This window comes from Solanum verrucosum, unplaced genomic scaffold, assembly GCF_900185275.1.
Source record: "Solanum verrucosum unplaced genomic scaffold, falcon-dt-bn FXZP01000287.1, whole genome shotgun sequence".
Lineage (NCBI taxonomy): Eukaryota > Viridiplantae > Streptophyta > Magnoliopsida > Solanales > Solanaceae > Solanum > Solanum verrucosum.
In genome coordinates this window covers 412,633-433,254 of record NW_026020292.1, presented here as the reverse complement: position 1 = coordinate 433,254, position 20,622 = coordinate 412,633, and the positions used below count along the sequence as shown (strand labels likewise).

Sequence of the window (20,622 nt, the reverse complement as noted above, 5' to 3'; positions counted from 1 at the left end):
TGAAGGGAACTATATGATTCCCTAATTGTATCAATTTTACATAGAGGAGTATTATTTTTAGAAAAGTTACGAGTTTTCAGAAATATTGAGTACAAAGCAATTACCTATTAAAGAGGTTCTTTTTGAGAACTTCTCTCAAATATAAAGTAATATATATATAATTGAATGCTCAATATATATATTTGGGAGTAATATTGAGCACCGATATGGGGAAGACTTCAGACAACCCACATTCCTCATAAACCACGTAGCCAACATGAGATAGGATCATACCAACATTCGGGTGATTCCACACTGCATATGAGAAGACCTACTATATGGATCCATGAGATAAGTATGTTCTATACCCCGGCAAGGTATAGGACAGTTCTGGCAACGCGCGCGAGTCACTATATCATCACGATGCTTATAGCGATGGTTGTCGGTTAGAGAATCTCCCAGATAAAGTAGAGAGTATTTCATTATCATATTTATATATGTACAATTAATTGAGGTAGCATATTTATTTGTAAAGCTTTTAAATGACTTTTTCTCTACTTATGCTTTACATTTAGCTGAGTATCTTGCTTCAACTTCTTCCGTTTAGTTATTTATATTCCTCAACTATATTACATACTCGTACATTCTATGTACTGATTTCATTCAACCTGGAATTTTTCATGATGCAGATACAAGTGTTCAGGATCATCAACAAATGCTCTGTTGAGATCACTTTGCACTTCTTGCTAGCTTTGGTGAGCCTTCCTTGCATTCCAAAGGACTTAACTTTTGTCTTTTAGTTTAGTAGTTTTAAGGTGTCGTGGGTCTTGTCCCGACTCCATGTTGAACTATGCAGGCTTCATAGGTAGTTAGTGTTGAGTTTCTTTCAGTATTTCCTTTGAACTATTTGACAAACTATTATTGTTTTCAGAGTATTCTCAGACAGTTTAAAGTAGACTATTTTGAGATATTTTGAGTTTTTAGAAGTTTTGAGACTTTTAAAGTTAAAATTCCGTTTTAAAGCTTAAATTTTCTTGAGTTAGTCTTCCGCTAAGTAGTCAGCCAGGCTAAGAGTTCTCTTGGGGATCAACAATGGTTCTCAAGTGTCGGCCACGTCCAGGGTGTAGGCTCGGGGCGTGACATAATCATCATCATACATTGGTCCAATTGTCTTTTATTAGTTATCAACAATGGTTCAGAAGCATTCTGAGTTGGTAAATTTAGGATCAACACGCAACTGAAAGTTTCCAATATCACCGTTTTCACGTTCTGGAGAATTACTTTGACTAGCAGAGGAACGTATATGACGACCAGCTGAATTTTTATATGCAACCAGAGTCCAATTTCCTGCGTGCAAATCATTATATTTATTAGTTGTTTGCCACCTGTTCAACATTTTCCCGTCCCAAAAAATTGGCCTTACAGAACTCAAATCTTTCAGCCACTTCACCATCACCTGTACTAATTAGTTTCTGCCAGAATCAGCTATTGATGTCTCTTTCACCTCTAGGAATGTACCAGCCGCTTATTTTAACGTTACAATAGTAGCTAAGTTGGATTTCTCACTTGTAACACCTCTGTTTTGAGATAGTTGTTGTCCCAATTCGACAATCGACTCATTGATCAAATTAGTGGCATTATTATTAACTTCAGCTGTAGCATTTTCCATAACCTTGAAGACATTCAAATTAGTTGAAGCTAATTCCTTTGTGGATGATACTTCAGCCATTTGGTTTCCATCCCTCTTTGCATTCAAAAAAGCTATTGCATCCCCTTTCAGTTGCTCAACATTGTTGGCCTCAAGAGAAGGTTGTACAAGACCTTCTTGAACATCAAATTTAAGTTTATGACAATGAGAACTCACCTCATGTCCTTGATATTTGCAAATCGTACAGTACAGGGAAGAGCATCATATTTACACGACTTCTGAATATTGTTCCAATACTTTCCCCCACTTTTTTTCATCCAAATAAAATAATTTAATATTTTTGAATGCTTATCTAGAAGATCAACCAAAACTTTCATTCTTGTCGTACTAGGTCTTGATCTAATCTGTATCGCTTTATCAATTGCTAAAGGTTTTCTAACGGCTGAAGCAATGGATAATAAAACTTTTCCTGCAAACATATTAGGTGGAAGGCCTGGGAAAGAAATCCATGTCAAAGCTATAGAGGTTTCTTCCTTAGGGTTAAACCATTGTCATAGAAACGCCCTATATAAAATTTCTTCACTTCTAAATTACAAATAACGTACATGAGTAGAAAGTGTTATTACAGAGTCATCAAATTGATCAAATCTGATTCAAAAGTGTCTATGGGAAAGCCAACAAACTAAAAAGTTGCCTTTGATGCCAAGTTGCTTGGGTATTAAGGTGTGAATATCATTCAAATTAGGATGACCATAGGTGAATATGATAACTATCTCCTGGTGTAATCCTTCCTCCCTTGTGAATTTAGAAATCTCATCCAGAGTAAATTTGATATTAGGTTCGCCATGGAGCAACTCAACTGGATTTGAAATTGTTTTGGTTTGGAATTTAGAAGATGAATTAGCATGAAGGAGATGATCTTAGAAGACATCTCTCCCACAGCTTGAGGTTGGGGAGAGGAGGGCAACACCAAGGTAGTACTCAAAGCTCCATGTAACCAAAAGAGAGAGAGAGAGAGAGAGAGAGAGACTAACTAAGATAAATGAAAAATAAAATCGGAGACAAAAAAAAAGAAAATGAGAGAGAAAAAAAATTAGCAGAGGGAATATAATGCATTAGGAATCAATTTTTCACTTTGAGTGTACACCACAATATAAAACCAACTTCCCAAAATTTTATATATAAGATTCACTGTTAAAGTCTAATAGGATGAGGGCACGTTCACCATATGCTCTAAGTAAATCCATCACTTGAAGAGAGATAGGAGTCAAGAATGAAATGGAAAATTGTTTCTAGATTTGTTATATTAAAGAAAACCGATCTCCTACCAACTTTTTAAGAAATAATTGACTGCGTTGAAAAAAATCGACCTCTTGAGCTTAGTATAACTAAATATGTTTTGTTTTTAAACAATATCAAACTCAGGAGGTCGTCATTTCTAAGTTATTATACTTTAAATACATTACCGAAAGTTAGGGATGCAAAGCTAAACTAATTAATGTATATATTGAAGTAAGGTTCTATATTTTCCTATTTTATGTATCAACATTTGCTAAAAGCATAAGAGATTAGAAAGATTCTTGTGCATCAATGATGCTTATATATATATAATAAGACCTTGCAATGTCAAACCACATTTGCAAGTTCAGTTTGAAAAACTGAAGAATTATCCACCATATGACACGAAAAACAACAAACTAAAGTTCAAAGTTGCATTTAAACAATTTGACAATATTTGTAACATATAAGAAATTAAGCATTGCCTATTGATGCATCATCAACTATGTTAATAAATTCCATCGGATTATCAACCTCTTTTCCACCGCCATGCTTCACAAATTCAGCTGGTGAGAAGAACCTTCCATGGCAAATGCAAACTATTGAAGTTTGCTTTCCTTTTCCATAGTTGAAAAGGAATCCTTCTGTCACTTTTCCATTAATGATTCCACCAGAAGTTGTCACAGAAGGCATAATCCTTAGCAGGTCACTCGTATCCATTGATGTGACAACATTAGAATTCTTAACTTTCTTTAATGGTTTTTCGCCATTACTTTCTGGAAATACAATTGACTTGCCTTTTCCCGTATTGAATTTGATAGCTGATTTCTCATTTTCTGATAATGTAGAATGAACGAGAGATTTGTTAATTGAAATAACATTTTAAGGGCATGTAAGCACAATTACCTTACTTTTAGTCATGGTTGAGGGGATAGGAACAAAAGATAGAGTAGTTGGTTTTTTTTTCCTCTATAGTTTTTGAAGGAACAACTGTTGAGTTACCTTTTGCAGTAGTGTATGGTGTAGACTCCCATACAACAAGAAAATTGAAAAAGAAATTAAATAAAGTTAGTAGCTATTTGAAATTAATTATCATTATTATAAGATGTCATAAATACATGAAAAATGATTCTAGGTTGATTGTTCATCTTTAATGGCTCGACAAATTTCTTTCTTACCTCAGTCTTAAATTTTTCTCTCGTGTCTTTTAGTGAAAAAGATTAAAAGAAAGATCAAACATTGAAAAGGTACTATTTTTTTAGAAAAAAAAAGTACTATTTGTCTGATCTTTGTGGGATCAAATCAAATGGAAGAAAATTTCATGTAACAATTTACTTGGCTTAGAATTGAACTTGGAGAACAAGCTGAAATACGCGGAGAACAATTTTTGCATTTTTTTTATGCTTGGAGCCAGAGTTTGGCCACCTATAAAAAGATGGTCATTGTCCATTGTAAAAATTCATCCAGAAACTAATATTAAATTACATTAGAAGAGTAGAGAATTAAGAGAGCAATTCTCTTAGATGTATTTGGGATCTCTCCCCTTTCTTTAATAATATACAAGCAATTGTTCTTTGGTGGACGTAAGATTATACTGATCCGAACCACGTTAAACATTGTTGTTCTTCCTTTATTTTTTATTTTTCACGTTTCTGTTAACAATTAGTATCAGAGCCAAGGTTCTGTCTGTTTATGCTCTATGGTTGCAACACAATCTCAACTCCCACATCATAAAAGAAGTACTTTGATTTTCTATATTTCCAAATACTTTGTGGTACAAGAGGAAGAAAAGTAAGGATGAGTTCCATGAAATTTTAAATTGATGGATTTAGTGGGCCCAACAACTTCCATACATGGATTATGGTGTTACTGTGGAGGGAAGGTTTAATCCATACTATTTACTGAAAGTATTCCAATGACACATCAAATTTCTACAATGAGAATATTGAAGGAGATGCATTGAGTGTAATCCAACTGTCCCTTGCACCTAACATTCTTTGTGAAGTGAGTACAAGTATCAAGGAGACATCCAAACAGTTTTAGGAAAAGCTGGAAGGGATTTACCAAGACCGGTCGGTGACAACAAGGATGTTATTACAATGGCGTCATCACACACTTAAGATGGATTCATGTACTTTGTTACAAGACCATATAGATGTGTTCAATAAACTTGTGATGGACTTACAGACTGCCAAAATTTAAAAAGAATGAGGAGACGCTTGTATGTGCTTTGCTATTTTCATTGACTTTAAAATATCATGATATTGAAAATTCAATTATGTATAGCAAAGATCCTATTAATCTTGAGCAAGTGCGGCAATTACTTAACTCTTGTGATGTGCAGATGCATTTTGAAGGAGATAAACGTGACGAAGCTAGTGGACTCTTTGTGTGAGGCCATACTAGCCAACAGAGAACGAGAAAATCAAAGTACATATCAAATTCTTGTGTGAACAAGAAGAATGCAGAGTGTTGGGGTTGTCACAAGAATGGCACTTTTAACAAGATTGCCCTATGTTAAAGTCCAAAGAAAAGGCATGTACATGATTTTGATGATGAATATATGCTAACATCATCATGCAATAGTGGAGTCTATGAAAACAAATGGTTGTTAGATTCTGGTTGTACTCTACGTATGACATTCTGAAGAGATTGGTTCATCAGCTATGAGACTAGTGGAGGAACCGTAGTAATGGTCAATAATGCAACTTGTAGAATAGTTGGCATTTGTTCAGTTCGGGTTCGCTGCGATGATGGAATCATGAGGACTATTACAAAAGTCCATTATGTTCCTAATCTGATGAAGAATTTAATCTCCATGGGTATTCTGGATTAACATGGCTACAAGTACATGAGTGAAGGAGGAACTCTGAAAGTGACTACATGGTCTTTAGTCATGCTGAAGGCCAAGCTGAAGGATGGCCTCTACACATTAGCAGGAAGTACAATTGTTGGCTATGTAAATGCATATATAGTACAATTATCTGATGATGACAAGTCAATATTATGGCACATGAGAGAAATTATTAGCTTGGAGCTACACAAATAATGGCTTGGGGTTTTATAGTGAAGAGTTCAATGGTTTCTGCAAGGTTCTGGATAGCAAGACATAAGACATTAAGGCACACACCACAACAGAATGAAGTTGTCGAGAGGATGAATAGAGCTCTTCTTAAGAAGGCTCATTATATGCTTTTACAAGACAAAATATCCAAAGTGTTTTGGGCTAAAGTAGTTCACATTGCTTCTTATATTGTCAACCAATCTCCAGCCTCATGATTGACTTTAAGACTCCTAATGAGGTATGTCCAGGTGAACCCTCTAACTATTCATTCTTGTGAATATTTGGGTGTCCAACTTATTATCATGTTAATGAAGGAAATCTTGAACTAAGGCTAAGAAGGCCATATTCGTAAGGTATACAGATGGAGTAAAAGGGTACAAGCTTTGATGTTTATCTTAACTTAAATTTGTTTTCAGTAGAGATTTTACCTTTAATGAATCCTCTAAACTTAATCCTCATAAATTTTATGTGGAGTTATCAGGAAACGAGAACAACGAGTAGATGAAGCTACAACTGGAGCTTACCTGTAATGACCCTCCAGGTCATTTATGTGTTAATGACTTCTGTTCAACTTTTGAAGTGTTCCTATAGCTACCCCAAGTAATTTATGACATACTAGGAATGATAGTTAGTTCACCTAGTCGTTTGTTTGGTTTTTATGTGAATTTTTATGTTTTAGATCTTTTGAATCTTAAACGGTCGTTTTGGATCAAAGATTCAGGAAGATGACCGAAGAATCTAATTATAATGATTCCATCATCTCCTAAAGGGACATTTAGGCTAGTCACATGGTTGGCATGGTTATCGAAGCTTTCGGTACGAGTTTGTGCAATTAGATAATTTAACTTTCAAGTTATGGCCTAAGTTTGACCTTGGTAAACATACACAGATTAGAATTATGTTAGCGTGGTTTATTTTGGTCTAAAATGACCCTTCATGTAGATCCCAAGGCTCTCGGGCTAATTCCAAGCCCCTTATGGATTTTGGTTTAAAATAAAGTTTGGTGTGGAGCCCACTTTTAGTCAAGATGACCTCGTATGGAAGTTTAGACTGGTCCATTGAGTTCAGAATGTCAAATTTGATTGAGTTGCATATCTTGTTATCATGCACGGGGTTCCAAACTAATCCTGAGCCCCGAGGCAGAGCCTAGGGGACTTAGCTGAAAATTTCTGGAGTCTGATGTTGGTGTTGTCACTTTAGCAATCCTGGTCTCACTTAATAGACCTCCACTTAAGCGACCAGGGATTTTCTTTAGCGAGCTAGTCAATCTAGGCGGCAATTGCTTTAGCGGTCATGGCTCCGCTTAAGCGACAGGGGCTCCCATAAGCGAGCTTAGCCAGCCCAAGCCTCGTCGCTTTCGCGACCCTAGTGCTGCTTAAGCAAGCCTCTCTTTAGCGACCAAGGTAGCATGGAAGAGAGGCCTGCCTCTTATTGGCTAGCTGCTTAAGTGATGTAAGTAATTGCATAAACGACCCTCATCCAATCTTTTAAAGACTTAGACAAATTTAAGCTCTTTGTTCAAAGTTCTTATGGTGATTCCTCGCTTATTTTAGCTTCAAATAGAGTGATTCAAATTAAAGTACGGGTTGATCAAAAAGCTTGGGGCTATGTTTGCATGTGATCGGGGAGCATCGGGGAAAGCTTGTTGAATGTATTATCATTGTTTTATGGACTGTTGTAGTCCCTTGTTGTTCTTTAAATGTGAAGTTTTTTTCTATGTGGCTTTTCTTGCTATTTTGAGCCCTGAATTATGTTCTATTTTGGAACACAAGTTATGGGTACTGTGCTAGACCTTTTTACGGAATTGACTTTGTAAATTCTTGTGTGGGTCCCATGATTCCCATTTTGACTCCAAAATTGGTTCGTCTCCAGTTATGTATTTTTGGTGTTGAAATGACCTTATTAACATTGTGATCCTATTTTTATATGTATAAAATGGTAGCGTTCTGAGGCCGTTTGGAAAGGAAACCCTCTAGAAAAGTTTTTTGGAGTACACGTAGTCGGCCTAAATATAGGCTACGACTTTCCTACGCATAGATTGATCTTGAATATGTAAATTCATCGTGATTTGAATTAATTAGGCTTGTTTCAATATTTCCGAGATTTGAACCACGCTAGTTGGGGTTGTGTGATCATCTTTATGTCTTGTTGAGACTTTATTTTGTTTATTGTTGTGTAATTAGCATATTTGACCTTAGTCTAGGATTAGACTAGTGTTTGCCTTAGACTTGCGATACTTGTTGCCTTTAGGCCTTATTTCTTCTCTGACGTCATTTCAAACAAACTAGTTTCCCGTAGACTGGTGTAGAAGACTTGAGCTTGATAGAATGAGCCTAAGTTTAGGCATTGTTTCATCTTTGTCGAGGTTCTATTTACTCTCCCTATTTCTACGGCCCCATTGTGATATTGGAGGGTTTTGTGTTTCACTAGATGACTTGAGATTGAAGTGGTTCAGGCTAGTAGCCTTATATTGATTTATCGTGAGTGGGCGTCATTCCACAACAATATTAATGGTAGACAATACACGATTCTTTGATGTTCTTGTTGAGGCCCCCTAGTTTACTCTTGCTAGTTGGGTTAGTACCCCTTAGAGCTTACTGTCTGGCTTGGCGGGTAGTCATATTGATGCCTCCGGGTTAATTTTGCTAGTTGGGCTAGTTCCCCTAGGAGTTACTATCTAGTTGGGTGGCCCTCGAGTTTACTCTTGCTAGCTGGGGTTGTGATTGTGGGAGTCTACTGCCCTTTATTTAGTGCTTATGGTTTGAGGTTGTTTCTTGGAGTTCGAGACTTGGGTTATGCTTTTGGTATCTTGATTCACTTACTTCACTCTTGTACTTTAGCTATTTTGTGTAACTGTCAGGCTTATAGGGGTCTGTTCGGATTTTACTTAATGTAATGAATGAGAGTACCTTCTGGGCTTATGGGGTCAGTTAGGTTTAGTTTAGTTGTACTTAATTTTTACTTCTGGTACGGTCATGTGCTTTCTTTAAATTCCGCTTTGACCTTTGTTCGTGTCTAGATTCTATCTTTTCATATTATCTTAAGCTTTCTTCCTTGGTCTGCCTATGATGCCTACTGAGTACCCATTGTTTTGGTACTCATGTTATACTTTACATCTGTTTTGTGATGCAGAACCTTGTACTAGCTATCATCGGTGATTGTTTGAGCTTGCAGCTTTGTAGATCGGAGGCAAGAGTCAGTACTTGGTGTTCTAAATTGAATGTCTCCTTCTATATATTGTATAGCTAGTGTTTTGTATTTTGAGACAAGATTTGCTTTTGGTCAACTTTTGGGACTTGTATTTTCTTGTTAGAGCAACTCTAAACTTGTAACTTTAAGGTTCTGGGAGGGATCTTTTATGTATATAGTTTTGGTTTGCTTCCGCCTATATCTAGTTATGTTGCTTAAAGTATTGATTATGTTTGTTTCTACCCTTATACTTATTACTTGTTGTTCTGGGTTATGGGTTGACTTATCTACTGGTGGGTAATAGTAGGTGCTATCATGATTCGAGGAATTGGGTCATGCTATTACAAAGGAAATGGATCAAGAGATTGAAGTTGATGAATCAAAAGATGTAGATCTTGAAGGACTTGTTGTCAATGAACCAAACACAATTGCGTTGGAAGAGAAAAAGACCGATATGGAAATTGGAACGTCTTATAGAGCAACCAAATTTGATTGTATATGCATTCGAAGTTGTAGAAGAAGAGATTAAGGATCTCGATCCCTCTTCGTATGTTGAAGCAACTTCTTGCAATGATGCTGCACAATGACGACTAGACATGATGGAAGAGATGGAGTCTTTTCACAAAAATGAGACATGGGTCTTAGTTGAAAGGCCAAAGGGGAATAGGACAGTTTGACGCAAATAGATCTACAGAAAGAAAAAAAAGGTATTTCAGAAGTGGAAGATGATAGGTTCAAGACGAGATTTGTTGCAAAAGGTTTCGCTCAGAAGGAGGAAATTGACTATAATGAGATCTTCTCTCCATTCGTGAAACATAGTCCAATTCACGTGCTACTAGAATTGGTTGCACAATTTGATTTGGATGTTGAAAACATTGATGTCAAAACTTCTTTTTTACATGGTGATCTAGAAGAGCCAATCTGTATGGACTATCCTGAAGGTTTCCTAGCTGAGGGAAATGAAGATCATATATGCCAACTGAAGAATTCCTTGTATGGTTTGAGCGATCCCCTAGATAGTGGTACTAGAGGTTTGATGTATTCATGACTACACATGGTTCTTGAAGTGTGCATTTGATAGTTGCATGCATCACAAGAAGATGTTTGGTAACTCTATGATTTATTATTGTTGTATGTTGATGATATGCTTATTGCTGCTAACAACATGATAGAGATGAATATTTTGAAGAAGCTATTGAGCAAGGAATTTGACATGAAGGATTTTGGAGCTGCAAAGATTTTTTGTTGGAATAGATATTTCAAGAGAAGACAGTGTTGTACATTTTTCTTAGAAGAGGTACATCGAATAGGTTCTTGAGAGATTCAATATGCATTTGAGCAAGCCTGTAAGTACACTGTTAGTTTCTAATTTCAATCTTTTAGAGTTACAAATTCCTTAGTCTATGGATGGGGTGGAGCATATGTCAAAGGTTCCTTATGCTAGCGCAGTTGATAGCATTATGTATGCTATGGTATGCACACATCCAATTATTGCTCAATCTGTAAGTGTGGTAAAAAGATACATGGCAAATCCAAGGAAAAGGCATTGGGAAGTTGCCAAGTGGATATTGAGATATCTCAAAGGAGCTTCTGATCTTGACCTAACCTTTTGGAAAAGTGAAGGTATTTTAATTCTCGGTTATGTAGATTCTGACTATGCAGGGGATCGAAGAAGGTACACTACTTGATATATCTTTACTCTCGTTGACATTGTCATTAGTTGGAAATCAAATTTACAATCGATTGTCGCTTTGTCTACAACGAAGGCAATGAAAGAAGCTATTTGGTTAAAAGGTTTGGTGGAAGAATTGAGTTTGGTTCAACTGGAATCATCTCTATGATGTGACAGTACTCAAAGTTCTATTGATTTGTTTAAAAATCAAAGATTTCATTAACGCACCAAACACATTGACGTCAAATTCCATTTCATTCGATATGTCGTTGAAGAGGGAACTATCATGGTCGAGAAGGTTATCATAGATGATAACGCTGCACACATGTTGACCAAGATAGTCCAGCTTACCAAGTTTGCACACTGCAAGGACTTGGCGGGAGTATACATCAATAGATGTAACTCTGGGAGAACAACTGTTAGGTGGAGCTAATGTGTTCAACAAAGGTTAGATTCTTCTTGTTTCTTACAACGGGATTCCCCAGTAAGCTTAGAAGTTTTGGCCGGAGTTGTTCATACGCAAGCTCAGAACGCAAACCAAGGTGGAGATTAAAAGAGTTTGTTTGGTCTTTGTGGGGCCAAACCCAGTAGAATAAAATTTCATGTTCCAATTTACTTGACTAGGAATTGAACTTGGAGAGCAAGCCAAAATTTGTATTTGTTTTATTTTATTGCTTAGGGCTCAAGCTTGGCCACCTATAAAAGGATGGTCATTCTCCGTTGTAGAAGTCCATCCAAAAACCCATAGAGAAATACATTAGAAGAGTAGAAAATTAAAAGAGAAATTATCTTAGATGTATTTGGGATCTCTTCCCTTTCTTTGTTAATATACAAGCAGTTGTTCTCCGGTGGAAATAGGATCATTCTGATCTAAATCTCATTAAATATTGTTATTCTTCCTTGTTCTTTGTTTTTCACGTTTCCTCTAACAAAATAAATTACATTAACTAAGTTCAAGATAAAAGCATTGAAAAAATAAGTTTAAAGGGATTAAGAAAAGAAGAGTAAATATAGGGAAAGTTAAAAAAAAATGGAAAGAATATAAGTAGGCGTAAACAAGATGAAAGCAATGTGACAAACTAAATCACTTAACATCATCAAATGGAGAAAAGGGGATATACAACATACCATAAATTTTAGACGTATCTTCTAATTTGTTATGCAGATCGGATCTTATAATCTCTATAGCCCGCTTAAAGGCAGGATTGTTGGCAGCTGATGCCCTAATTTGTGAAAACGGTTGAGGCATTGAAATTTCATTAGTCTTTTCACAATTATAAGATCCACCAGGTGAGAGATTTAGATCCATTTCTTGTTGAGCACTTGTATAGGTAGAAAGTTTACCCTTTGGTTCAGCCATAGATCACTGCAAGATAGAAAAAAATATATAAGATGCAAATACATAAAATCTGTAAGTTTAATCTTAGTCAAACAAAAAATAGAAGTCATATATATGCACCATATCAACTAGGAAATAATTATATATATAAATACATTGTAATTTTATTGATTGAAGAATTTAAGCCATGAAATTACTATACCAACGAAACTCGCGTATGTCTGAATCCGTAGTTACAAGAGGAAAATAATTGAACATCATACTTACACATCAAAGTAAATTATACTTTAAAGATGAAACTGAAAAATACTTACTAATTAGAATTGCTCGAATGTGAAAATAAAGAAGCACCCAGGCGGAAGAAACTAAGAAAAATATAGACTTCTTGTGCAGTTTCGGAGGAAGAAAGAAGGATTATATAGTTGAAGTAAAGGAAACAATTTAAAATAATTTACCCTTTACAACCTTTATTATTTTATCACATATAGATGTACATCCTTGTAATTAACAAATCACAAAGGGGTAAAATGGGTATCGGATGTTAAATGCTCGCTGATATGCTACGGTCAAAGTTTTGAAAAGATCATTAAATTTAATGAACGGTTTGACCATGTAACTTTGTAAATCTAAGCTAAATTTCAAGAATCTATAAATTAAGGACTAATGGCATGGTTGGTTCAGGTCATGAGGCCTTCGGCATGAGTTTGAACTGCTAGGCGAGATGTTTCTAAAAGTTTGGAAAATGATTGACTTTGGTCAACATTCTAGGTAAATATGCTCAGATGAAAATTCCATCATCATGGTTAGCTCTAAATGCCGAGTTTGAGCTAGAATGACCTTTGGTTTAGACTTTAAGGTGATCGGGATGTTTTTATGTTGTTTGGTGTTATGCTTATTTGATTGCTTTTGTAAGTGTTGATTTGGGTCAACATTCTATTGAGACAACCTAGTTGGTTGTTTCATCGACTCCATTGAGTATGAAATGTCATATCTGGTGGGGTAGCATAGTACATTTGCATTCATGGGGTTCCAAACGATTCACGAGCTCCTGTTCAATCATTTTTCTCAACTACAAAATGAATTGATATAGCTGGTGTTGACCAGCACCCAAATTTTGCTCAGCACGACTGTGAGCTAGGACACACAAATGTGAAGACTACCTTTCTTGATCAACATGGTTGCGGGCCATTGACCATCGTAATCGCAATGTGAGGTCAGTGGACCCACTCAAATTTAATAAATTACGATGAAGAACTTTGTTACAATTATATCAGTTCCTCACGTTTTAACATGCATATTCCCAAAGTGCATTTCCATTATTATGGAGATTGGAGAGAAAATTGAAGGAGAAATCAACTGGGAGTTGCTGGATTTTGACTATGGATAGTGTGGGAACATATTGTGGGTTATTATTCTTCCATACACTATGTACACTCCATTGATTTCTTCTTTTAAAATCCATTTTGATCATTATTGAGCTTAAAATAGATGGGACTATTTTGGGATCAATCGATGCTTGAAATGTGCCCCTTTTTAGGGCACATGTTTCTTGAGCTAGTTGAGATCTTGTGACGAAATCAATTTTTGAATTTCGTGTGCAAGCCCCACGGTCATATTTTGATCCAATTTTTGGGTCTGAAATATTTTATTGCAACTTTGGTATTGTAATACCTCGAACTTCAAAACAACTAAATAGAAGTCATGCAAGTCACCCATCAATTTTTAGTTCTGGGTCAACTTCAAACGACCAGATCTTTTAGCACATAAAGAATTAGGTGGCCCGTGAGCTATCAAATCGAAGGTATTTGAGTCCTCCTTCCAATGCCACCAAGTTTGCCCAATTTTGAGCTCAGAGTAAAAAGTTGTGCCCATTTGAGTGAAGCCTCTCTATTTATGTCACGACCCGAGCCTACACCTTGGACGTGACCAGCACTCAAGAATCAATGTTGGCCCTCAAACGAACCCTCATCCTGATTAACTACAAGTGGAAGACTAACTCAATCATACACAAGCATCAAATTGGAAGAAGTGTTTAAAAATAATTTACTAAATCTCAAAACTGAACTGGATATACTGAGTATGAAACATAAGTTTTAAATAAATATTTAAAACTGAAAGACTCTCAAAAATTGTCTATCTATGAAGCCTCTACTATACAAAGATGACTGTCACGACAAGACCCACGACTCCTCAAGAGAACTACTAGTAACAACTCATAAAAATGGGAGTCCTCCAGAATCAAGGAGGTCTTACTCAAAAGCGGATAAAAAGATCTCAACGAACTCTTGTTGAGGATTCTAAAAACCTGTATTTGCATCATTAAAAGATGCAGGTCGAATGACATCAGTACATTGAATGTACGATATGTAATATAGCTGAATAACAAAAACACTAATGAAAGGACTACTATAGATATAGATATATACTCAACTGAATGTAAAGAAATAAAGGAGTTAAATCATTTAAAACTTTATAAAATACTCTCATCTCTGAACTCAACATAATAAGTGATATATAAAAATACACTTTAACTCTATTGGGAGATTCTCTAACCGACAACCATCAGTATGAGCTACATGATGATATAGTGTTTCGCCCACGCTGCCAAAACTGTCCTATACCTTGCCGGGATATAGGACACCCAAACTAAGTGGATCCACTAAACTATGGTTAAAAGCAATAAGGAATCATCTAAAAAGTATGACCATTTACCCATGTTGGCATACATGGTTTATAAGGACTTTGAGTTGTCTGAACTCGTCCCTATATCGGTGCTCAATATACTACTCCCAATAATATATACTCATGCTCATATGTTTAAAAACATAACTCTTCCTATGGTTTGAGATAATTGCTCAAACTACCCTCTTAAAAGCGGCAACTGCTCTTGAAATATCTTTTGAACTCATAACTTATTTAGAAATCAAAATTTTTCTTTTATCAACGTAAAAACGGATACCTTTGGGAATACTTAGTCCCCTGATGCTCTTACTCACCTCATACTTGAAAAATATTTCTAAAAAACATATCAAAATCATATTGTAATATAATCATGATCACTCGGGAAGTCATACTGCATAAACATTGATGGTATATCCAGATACCATACTGCTTAAACTCGATCGTCATACTAATCATGTTTTAAAAACTCTTTCTCAAAACTCATCTTTACTTTCTCAAAAACTCATTTTAAAACACAATTGTTTGCTTTAAAAGATTATCAAAATTTATAACTCAAAATAGGGTTCATGCTGAAATATAGACATGAACTACTCAACTCAAGGATCTTAATAGCAATACGGAAACTTGGTACTCAGAACTCAACGATACTACTCATCTCAAGAATACTCAATTCATAGGGTTCATGCTGAAATATATACATGAACGAATAAACTCAAGAATCTTAATGCATAACATATAACAATTCAATAATTAGGAATAGAATTTCAAAAAGAACAAGAACTCGAGAACTCAAAATCAACTTATTTCAAGAATACTCAAATCTAGGGATAGGATCCTAGATTACTCCTTTACTAATTTGAAAGAACATGTAGGATGTGAGGACGAACTAGTCCAACACTATGATAGCCTTACATACATTAAAGAAGAAGGTTCTTGAATAATCTTGAAGAAGAACTTTATTAGAAGCCTTGAAACCCTAGCTTGAAGGAGAAAAATCAAGAAAACTTTTCTTGAGGTTCTTAGAATTACATTCTTGAAATTTCTATGGCCAAGAATTATGATTTTCATTAGTGATTCATAATTGTATGGAGGAATTTAAGTTGGAAAGAATGAAATTCTTGGAGAAGGACTTACATTGAAGAAGAATCTTGAAAAATATTGAAGGAATCTTGAAAAAGATAAAAAGAATCTTGAATTGAGTCTTCTACTTTGACTTTTCCTTAGGATTTTGTCTTAGGGTTTGAGAGAGAAGAGAATGATGGATTAAGAGATGAAAATCTGATTTTTTGGGTCTTTAATTAGTCAAGAAATTTCTTTAGGGTTTTCTTAGAGGTAAAAAGACAAAAATGACCTTTTATAATGTTTTCCCGTCGGCTAATTCGTCACTGCAATATAGATGTTACTAAAATGGTCATAACTTTTTAATCAAACATTGGATTGTTGCAAAATTGGTGGCGTTTGAAAAAATATCTAAATACCTTTAATTTGATAGGTTATTGTCCACATAACTCTTTATATTCTAGGAGATATGGTCGTTTGAAGTTGACCCAAGTGAACTCTTACATCAAAACTTAATCCGTAAGGAAACTTTCAACTCAACTTTGTGCTAGGAGTTGTTAGTGACCTTAATTGATATCCAAAATCATTGTCATACTAAGGAATTCACCTTTACATATATGGGAAATTTAAGAATCACCCGATATGACCCTACATGTAAATGAATAATAGTTCGGCTCTTAACTTAGAAATTTTTGGGGTGTTACAATATCTCCCCTTTGAGATCATTCATCCTCGAATGATGGCTGGTCTGAGAATGGAAAGGGGTTACTCTTACTATATTCAAGTTTAACTCAGAATCACAAAGTACTTAACATTGGGTGATCATTTTGATCTAAATCACAAGATTTGGGTTTTATGCCTCTGTAGTAAATTTCATCCCAAGAACACTACTCCAGACTGCTACATTCAACTAACCTTGAGCTCATATCACGGAACACCCAATGTATCACACATTGTCCACGTGTTAACAACACCAAATTCAAGCTTAGAACCTTAACCACTCCATAGACTCCTACTAACCCACTTTCTAAGAACTTCTCATCCTCTCATCATCTCTACCAACTAAACTTTCATTCATTACCACCAGGAAGCTGAATTAGTACTCATTGTAAAACTTTATCTCCTTCTTCCTCCACATTCATAACCTTAGATGGAATAAAAAAATCATCACTATCACAATAAGAAATAGCGATCCTCTGCTCCATCATCACACAACTACTATCAACAATACCACTCTCCAAAACTAAAAATGATTACTAAAAGGACTTTAGGGCGAAAGATCATAAGCACAATTCATTCGAGATATCTGATATAAGAATACGCATGGAATGACATTATATTGCTAGTCATTGAGAGTAATCATGAATTTGTGAGACTGAACATACAATAATACATGAATGCTTCTATGAATAGGTTCATATCATGAGGCCAATATACATAACTTTATGGAGTAAGATTGTGGTCAATGGACTAAAGTCTTTTCCCCTCATTCTGGAAACTGAGCATAGATGTGAATCTTTCTGAAGTGTATGAGCATAGGTCATAGACACAATTCTGATATTAGAACCATCAACAAGAAGATGTAATAGTTGAACTTGATGAATACACAAGATTATGAATGGATTGATGTACCTCTAAAAATCATTCGGAAAACAACATTATCCCATCCTTAACACTTGACTTGGTTTCTCATCTTATCATCCACCGCTTAGATTTGGAGTTGACACTTTAAAGCTTTAACACCTCGGACACTAGTAGTCTAAGTAAGGGACCAAATGAGAGGTCATGAGCCAAAGAAATTGGCTTGGGCAACCTTTACGAGGACCCATATGGGCCGTGAAGGGCACCACGAGGCGTGGTGCTGCCCGTGGTAGCTCACAATGAGATACCAAAAGGAGGTCACCTCCCACGACCACCAATACGGCTCGTGGTGGGGACCACAGGTCGTGGTGATGGCCGTGATGGCTAGGCAGTAAGCTCCAAAAAGTCTGCCCAAAGTAAGACCCTCCCACAAGCCACTTGACGGCTCGTGAAGTCCACTACGGGTTGTGAAGAGGGTTGTGAAGTGAGAGAGGGTTAAGGGGTGGCAAGCTAGGTTACTGGTCAAGGACCACGGGCACCACTACAGGTCGTGTGGCCCTTGACTACTCATGAAGGCCTGCGTCAGTTCTTAAGTTGAAGGGCTTATGGGTCTTTTTCAGTTTTAATTAAATCAAAGCTATGTCATTTTACCCAAGCCTAGAACCCCTATATAAGTTATTTTAAACCCAAAACTCACTCATTCAAGTCATTATTCTTAAAACCCAAAAGAAATCCAAAGTTCTTCCTTTCAAATATTTCTCTCTCTAAAACTTGAAGAAGAAGAAAGAGTTGAAGCTAGGGTCAAGGTCAAGTCTCCATTCCTCAAGCAATTGTGGGCTTTGATATCAAGGTATGATGGCTTTTCATCCATGGAATCCTTGAATTTATGGAACCCCTAAGATCCCCCAATTGAAAAGTAGAAATTCCCTAATTTGAGTTACGGTTTTCTTCTAAGTTGTGGGTCTTTGTAAATATTGATCCAATTGAGTGGATTATGATTGTTTATGCATGAATTGATAGGATTACATGTTTTTAGGATGAATTTAAATGTATCCATGCTTAACATATGTTTCTAAGGTGAAATTGATGTAAATGGGTTTTGATCCATGAAAGGGGAAATTATAGATTTAGATGTATTCTTATAGGATGAATAAGGTACATTATGAATTGCTTTGAGATAAAAGCATATGTGAGGATTATGAGATGAATTGTTTTGAGAGTGAAACATATATGATGATTATGATAAGTATTGCTTTGAGAGTGAAGCATATGTTATGAATTGTTGATTATTGATGTAATTATTGTGGAAGGGATAGTTCCCACTTGAATTGCTTAAGTATGAATGTGAAAGGCTTTCTAACATTGAATGATTCTAGGTTGAAATGATTGCTCACCTAAAATGAATCTAAGCTAAAAGACTAAGAAATTGATGAGACTAGGGGAGATTACCCATGACCTCTAAATGAGAAGGATATGAGGTGATTCCCCATATTCCTTAGAGTAGAATAAGAGGTGACTACCCTTATTCCCTAGAGTTGAACAAGAGGTGACTACCCACGTTCCTATAATGATGTTGTACATGGAGGCGAGTACCCGTGATCCCTTATTGAAAGACATGGAGGTGAGTACCCATGATTCCTTATAAAATGACATGGAGGCGAGTACATGTGTTATATGATGATGACATAGAGGCGATTACCCATGATCAATTATCTAAGGAAAGAAGTGACTACCCATAAGCCTTTATAGGAAGGCAAGAGGTGATTCCCCATGTCTATAAAACATAAGCTATATATGTTATGATCGGGGATGAGCTTAGATGGTTGCTTGAGTTTGCGTTCTATGATGAGTAAGACTAGTGGAGGATTACCCATGTCTTGGCTAAGTATGAATTGAGGTTACTTAAAGAAGTATTCCTTATAGGTTGAAATGATCTATTATGTGCATTGATTATGCTAATGACTTATATTGTCTAACACATATATATATATATATATATATATTGATGTTTATGCAAGCTATCATATTTAGTACATTCTTGTACTAACACATACTCTTGCCTACATTTTTTATCTAAATGTTTGGTCCAGCGTTCCTGACTCTTATCTTCGGGGCAAGGATCCATTGTAGAGGCAAGATTGAAGATTGTTGAGTCGAGGATTTGGCCACCATTTCTTTATGTTCTTTTCATTTTAAGTTTTGAACATTGTTGTATGGGCTGTGTCCCAAGATTCTATTATATTAGATGATTTTTGAGACAAGTGTATTAGACTTCCGCTTCATTTTATAAAACTTTGATGCTGTTGAAAATGTTTTAAATTTTACCGATTTTCTATTATCTTGACTATGAAAACTAAGTGGCTTATATGAGGCCTCTCAGGGTCTTTTATGCCATGTTACATCTAGGGTGTACCCCTGGGTTATGAAAAACCTGGTAATCAGAGCACAAGGTTTAGAAAGGTTATATGATGTCTCAAAACCACATCTAGTAGTGTTTTGTTCATGAGTGTGAAGCGTGCCACATTTACGAATGAGAGGCTACAAGATGTTTAGGAAACTTCACTTCTTCATTACTCTAAGTCATGCGATAGAGTTTAACTCTATAAGGCTCTCTGTTAATCCTTACTCGATGGTCTACAGGCTATGACTACTCGAAGAGCTTTTTCTAAAAGGAATGAGGGAGAAGAGATTGTTCAAGAAGCTCATCCTCAAGCTCCGGTTGACCCTTTGGCCGATCAAGTGACTAATATGGAGTTTAGGACTGCTTTTCAAGTGTTGTCTCAAGCTGTGATGACCCAAGCCAATAGGGAGGTTGTGGTCCCCGTGAACCCAAATGTGGGTACGACGGCATCTAGTGTAAGGGACTTCACTAGGATGAATCCTCTAGAATTCTATGGTTCTAAGGTTGAGGAAGATTCTCAAGAGTTCATTGATGAGGTTTACAAGGTCTTGACTATTATGGGAGTGACTCCGGTGGAAAAGGCAAAATTGGTCGATTATCAACTTAAAGGTGTTGCTCAAATTTTCTTAACCAATGGAAGGAAGCAAGACCGGTAGATGCGGGTCCCCTAGAATGGGAAAGGTTTAAGTCCTTTTTTCTTGATAGGATCTTTCCTCTTTGGATAAGTGAG

General features: G+C 36.0%; 1 protein-coding gene across 1 annotated transcript; it reads right to left on the bottom strand.

Moving 5' to 3' along the window:
* Positions 1 to 3,379: 3,379 nt before the first annotated feature.
* On the bottom strand, positions 3,380 to 12,190 carry LOC125834541 (ninja-family protein Os03g0419100-like). Its single transcript, XM_049513670.1, has 2 exons — positions 11,959 to 12,190; positions 3,380 to 3,741 (listed from the first exon to the last, which is right to left on the bottom strand). Exons 1-2 carry the CDS (start codon positions 12,188 to 12,190, stop codon positions 3,380 to 3,382), a joined length of 594 nt encoding a protein of 197 aa, XP_049369627.1.
* Between the last annotated feature and the right edge of the window lie 8,432 nt (positions 12,191 to 20,622).

Excerpts from the sequence above, each read along its gene's own strand:
- LOC125834541 (XM_049513670.1), bottom strand. The coding sequence starts at position 12,190 with ATGGCTGAACCAAAGGGTAAACTTTCTACCTATACAAGTGCTCAACAA. Across the intron at positions 3,742-11,958 it reads AGATACGTCTAAAATTTATG|AAAATGAGAAATCAGCTATC; the intron begins GTATGTTGTATA and ends CTACATTATCAG.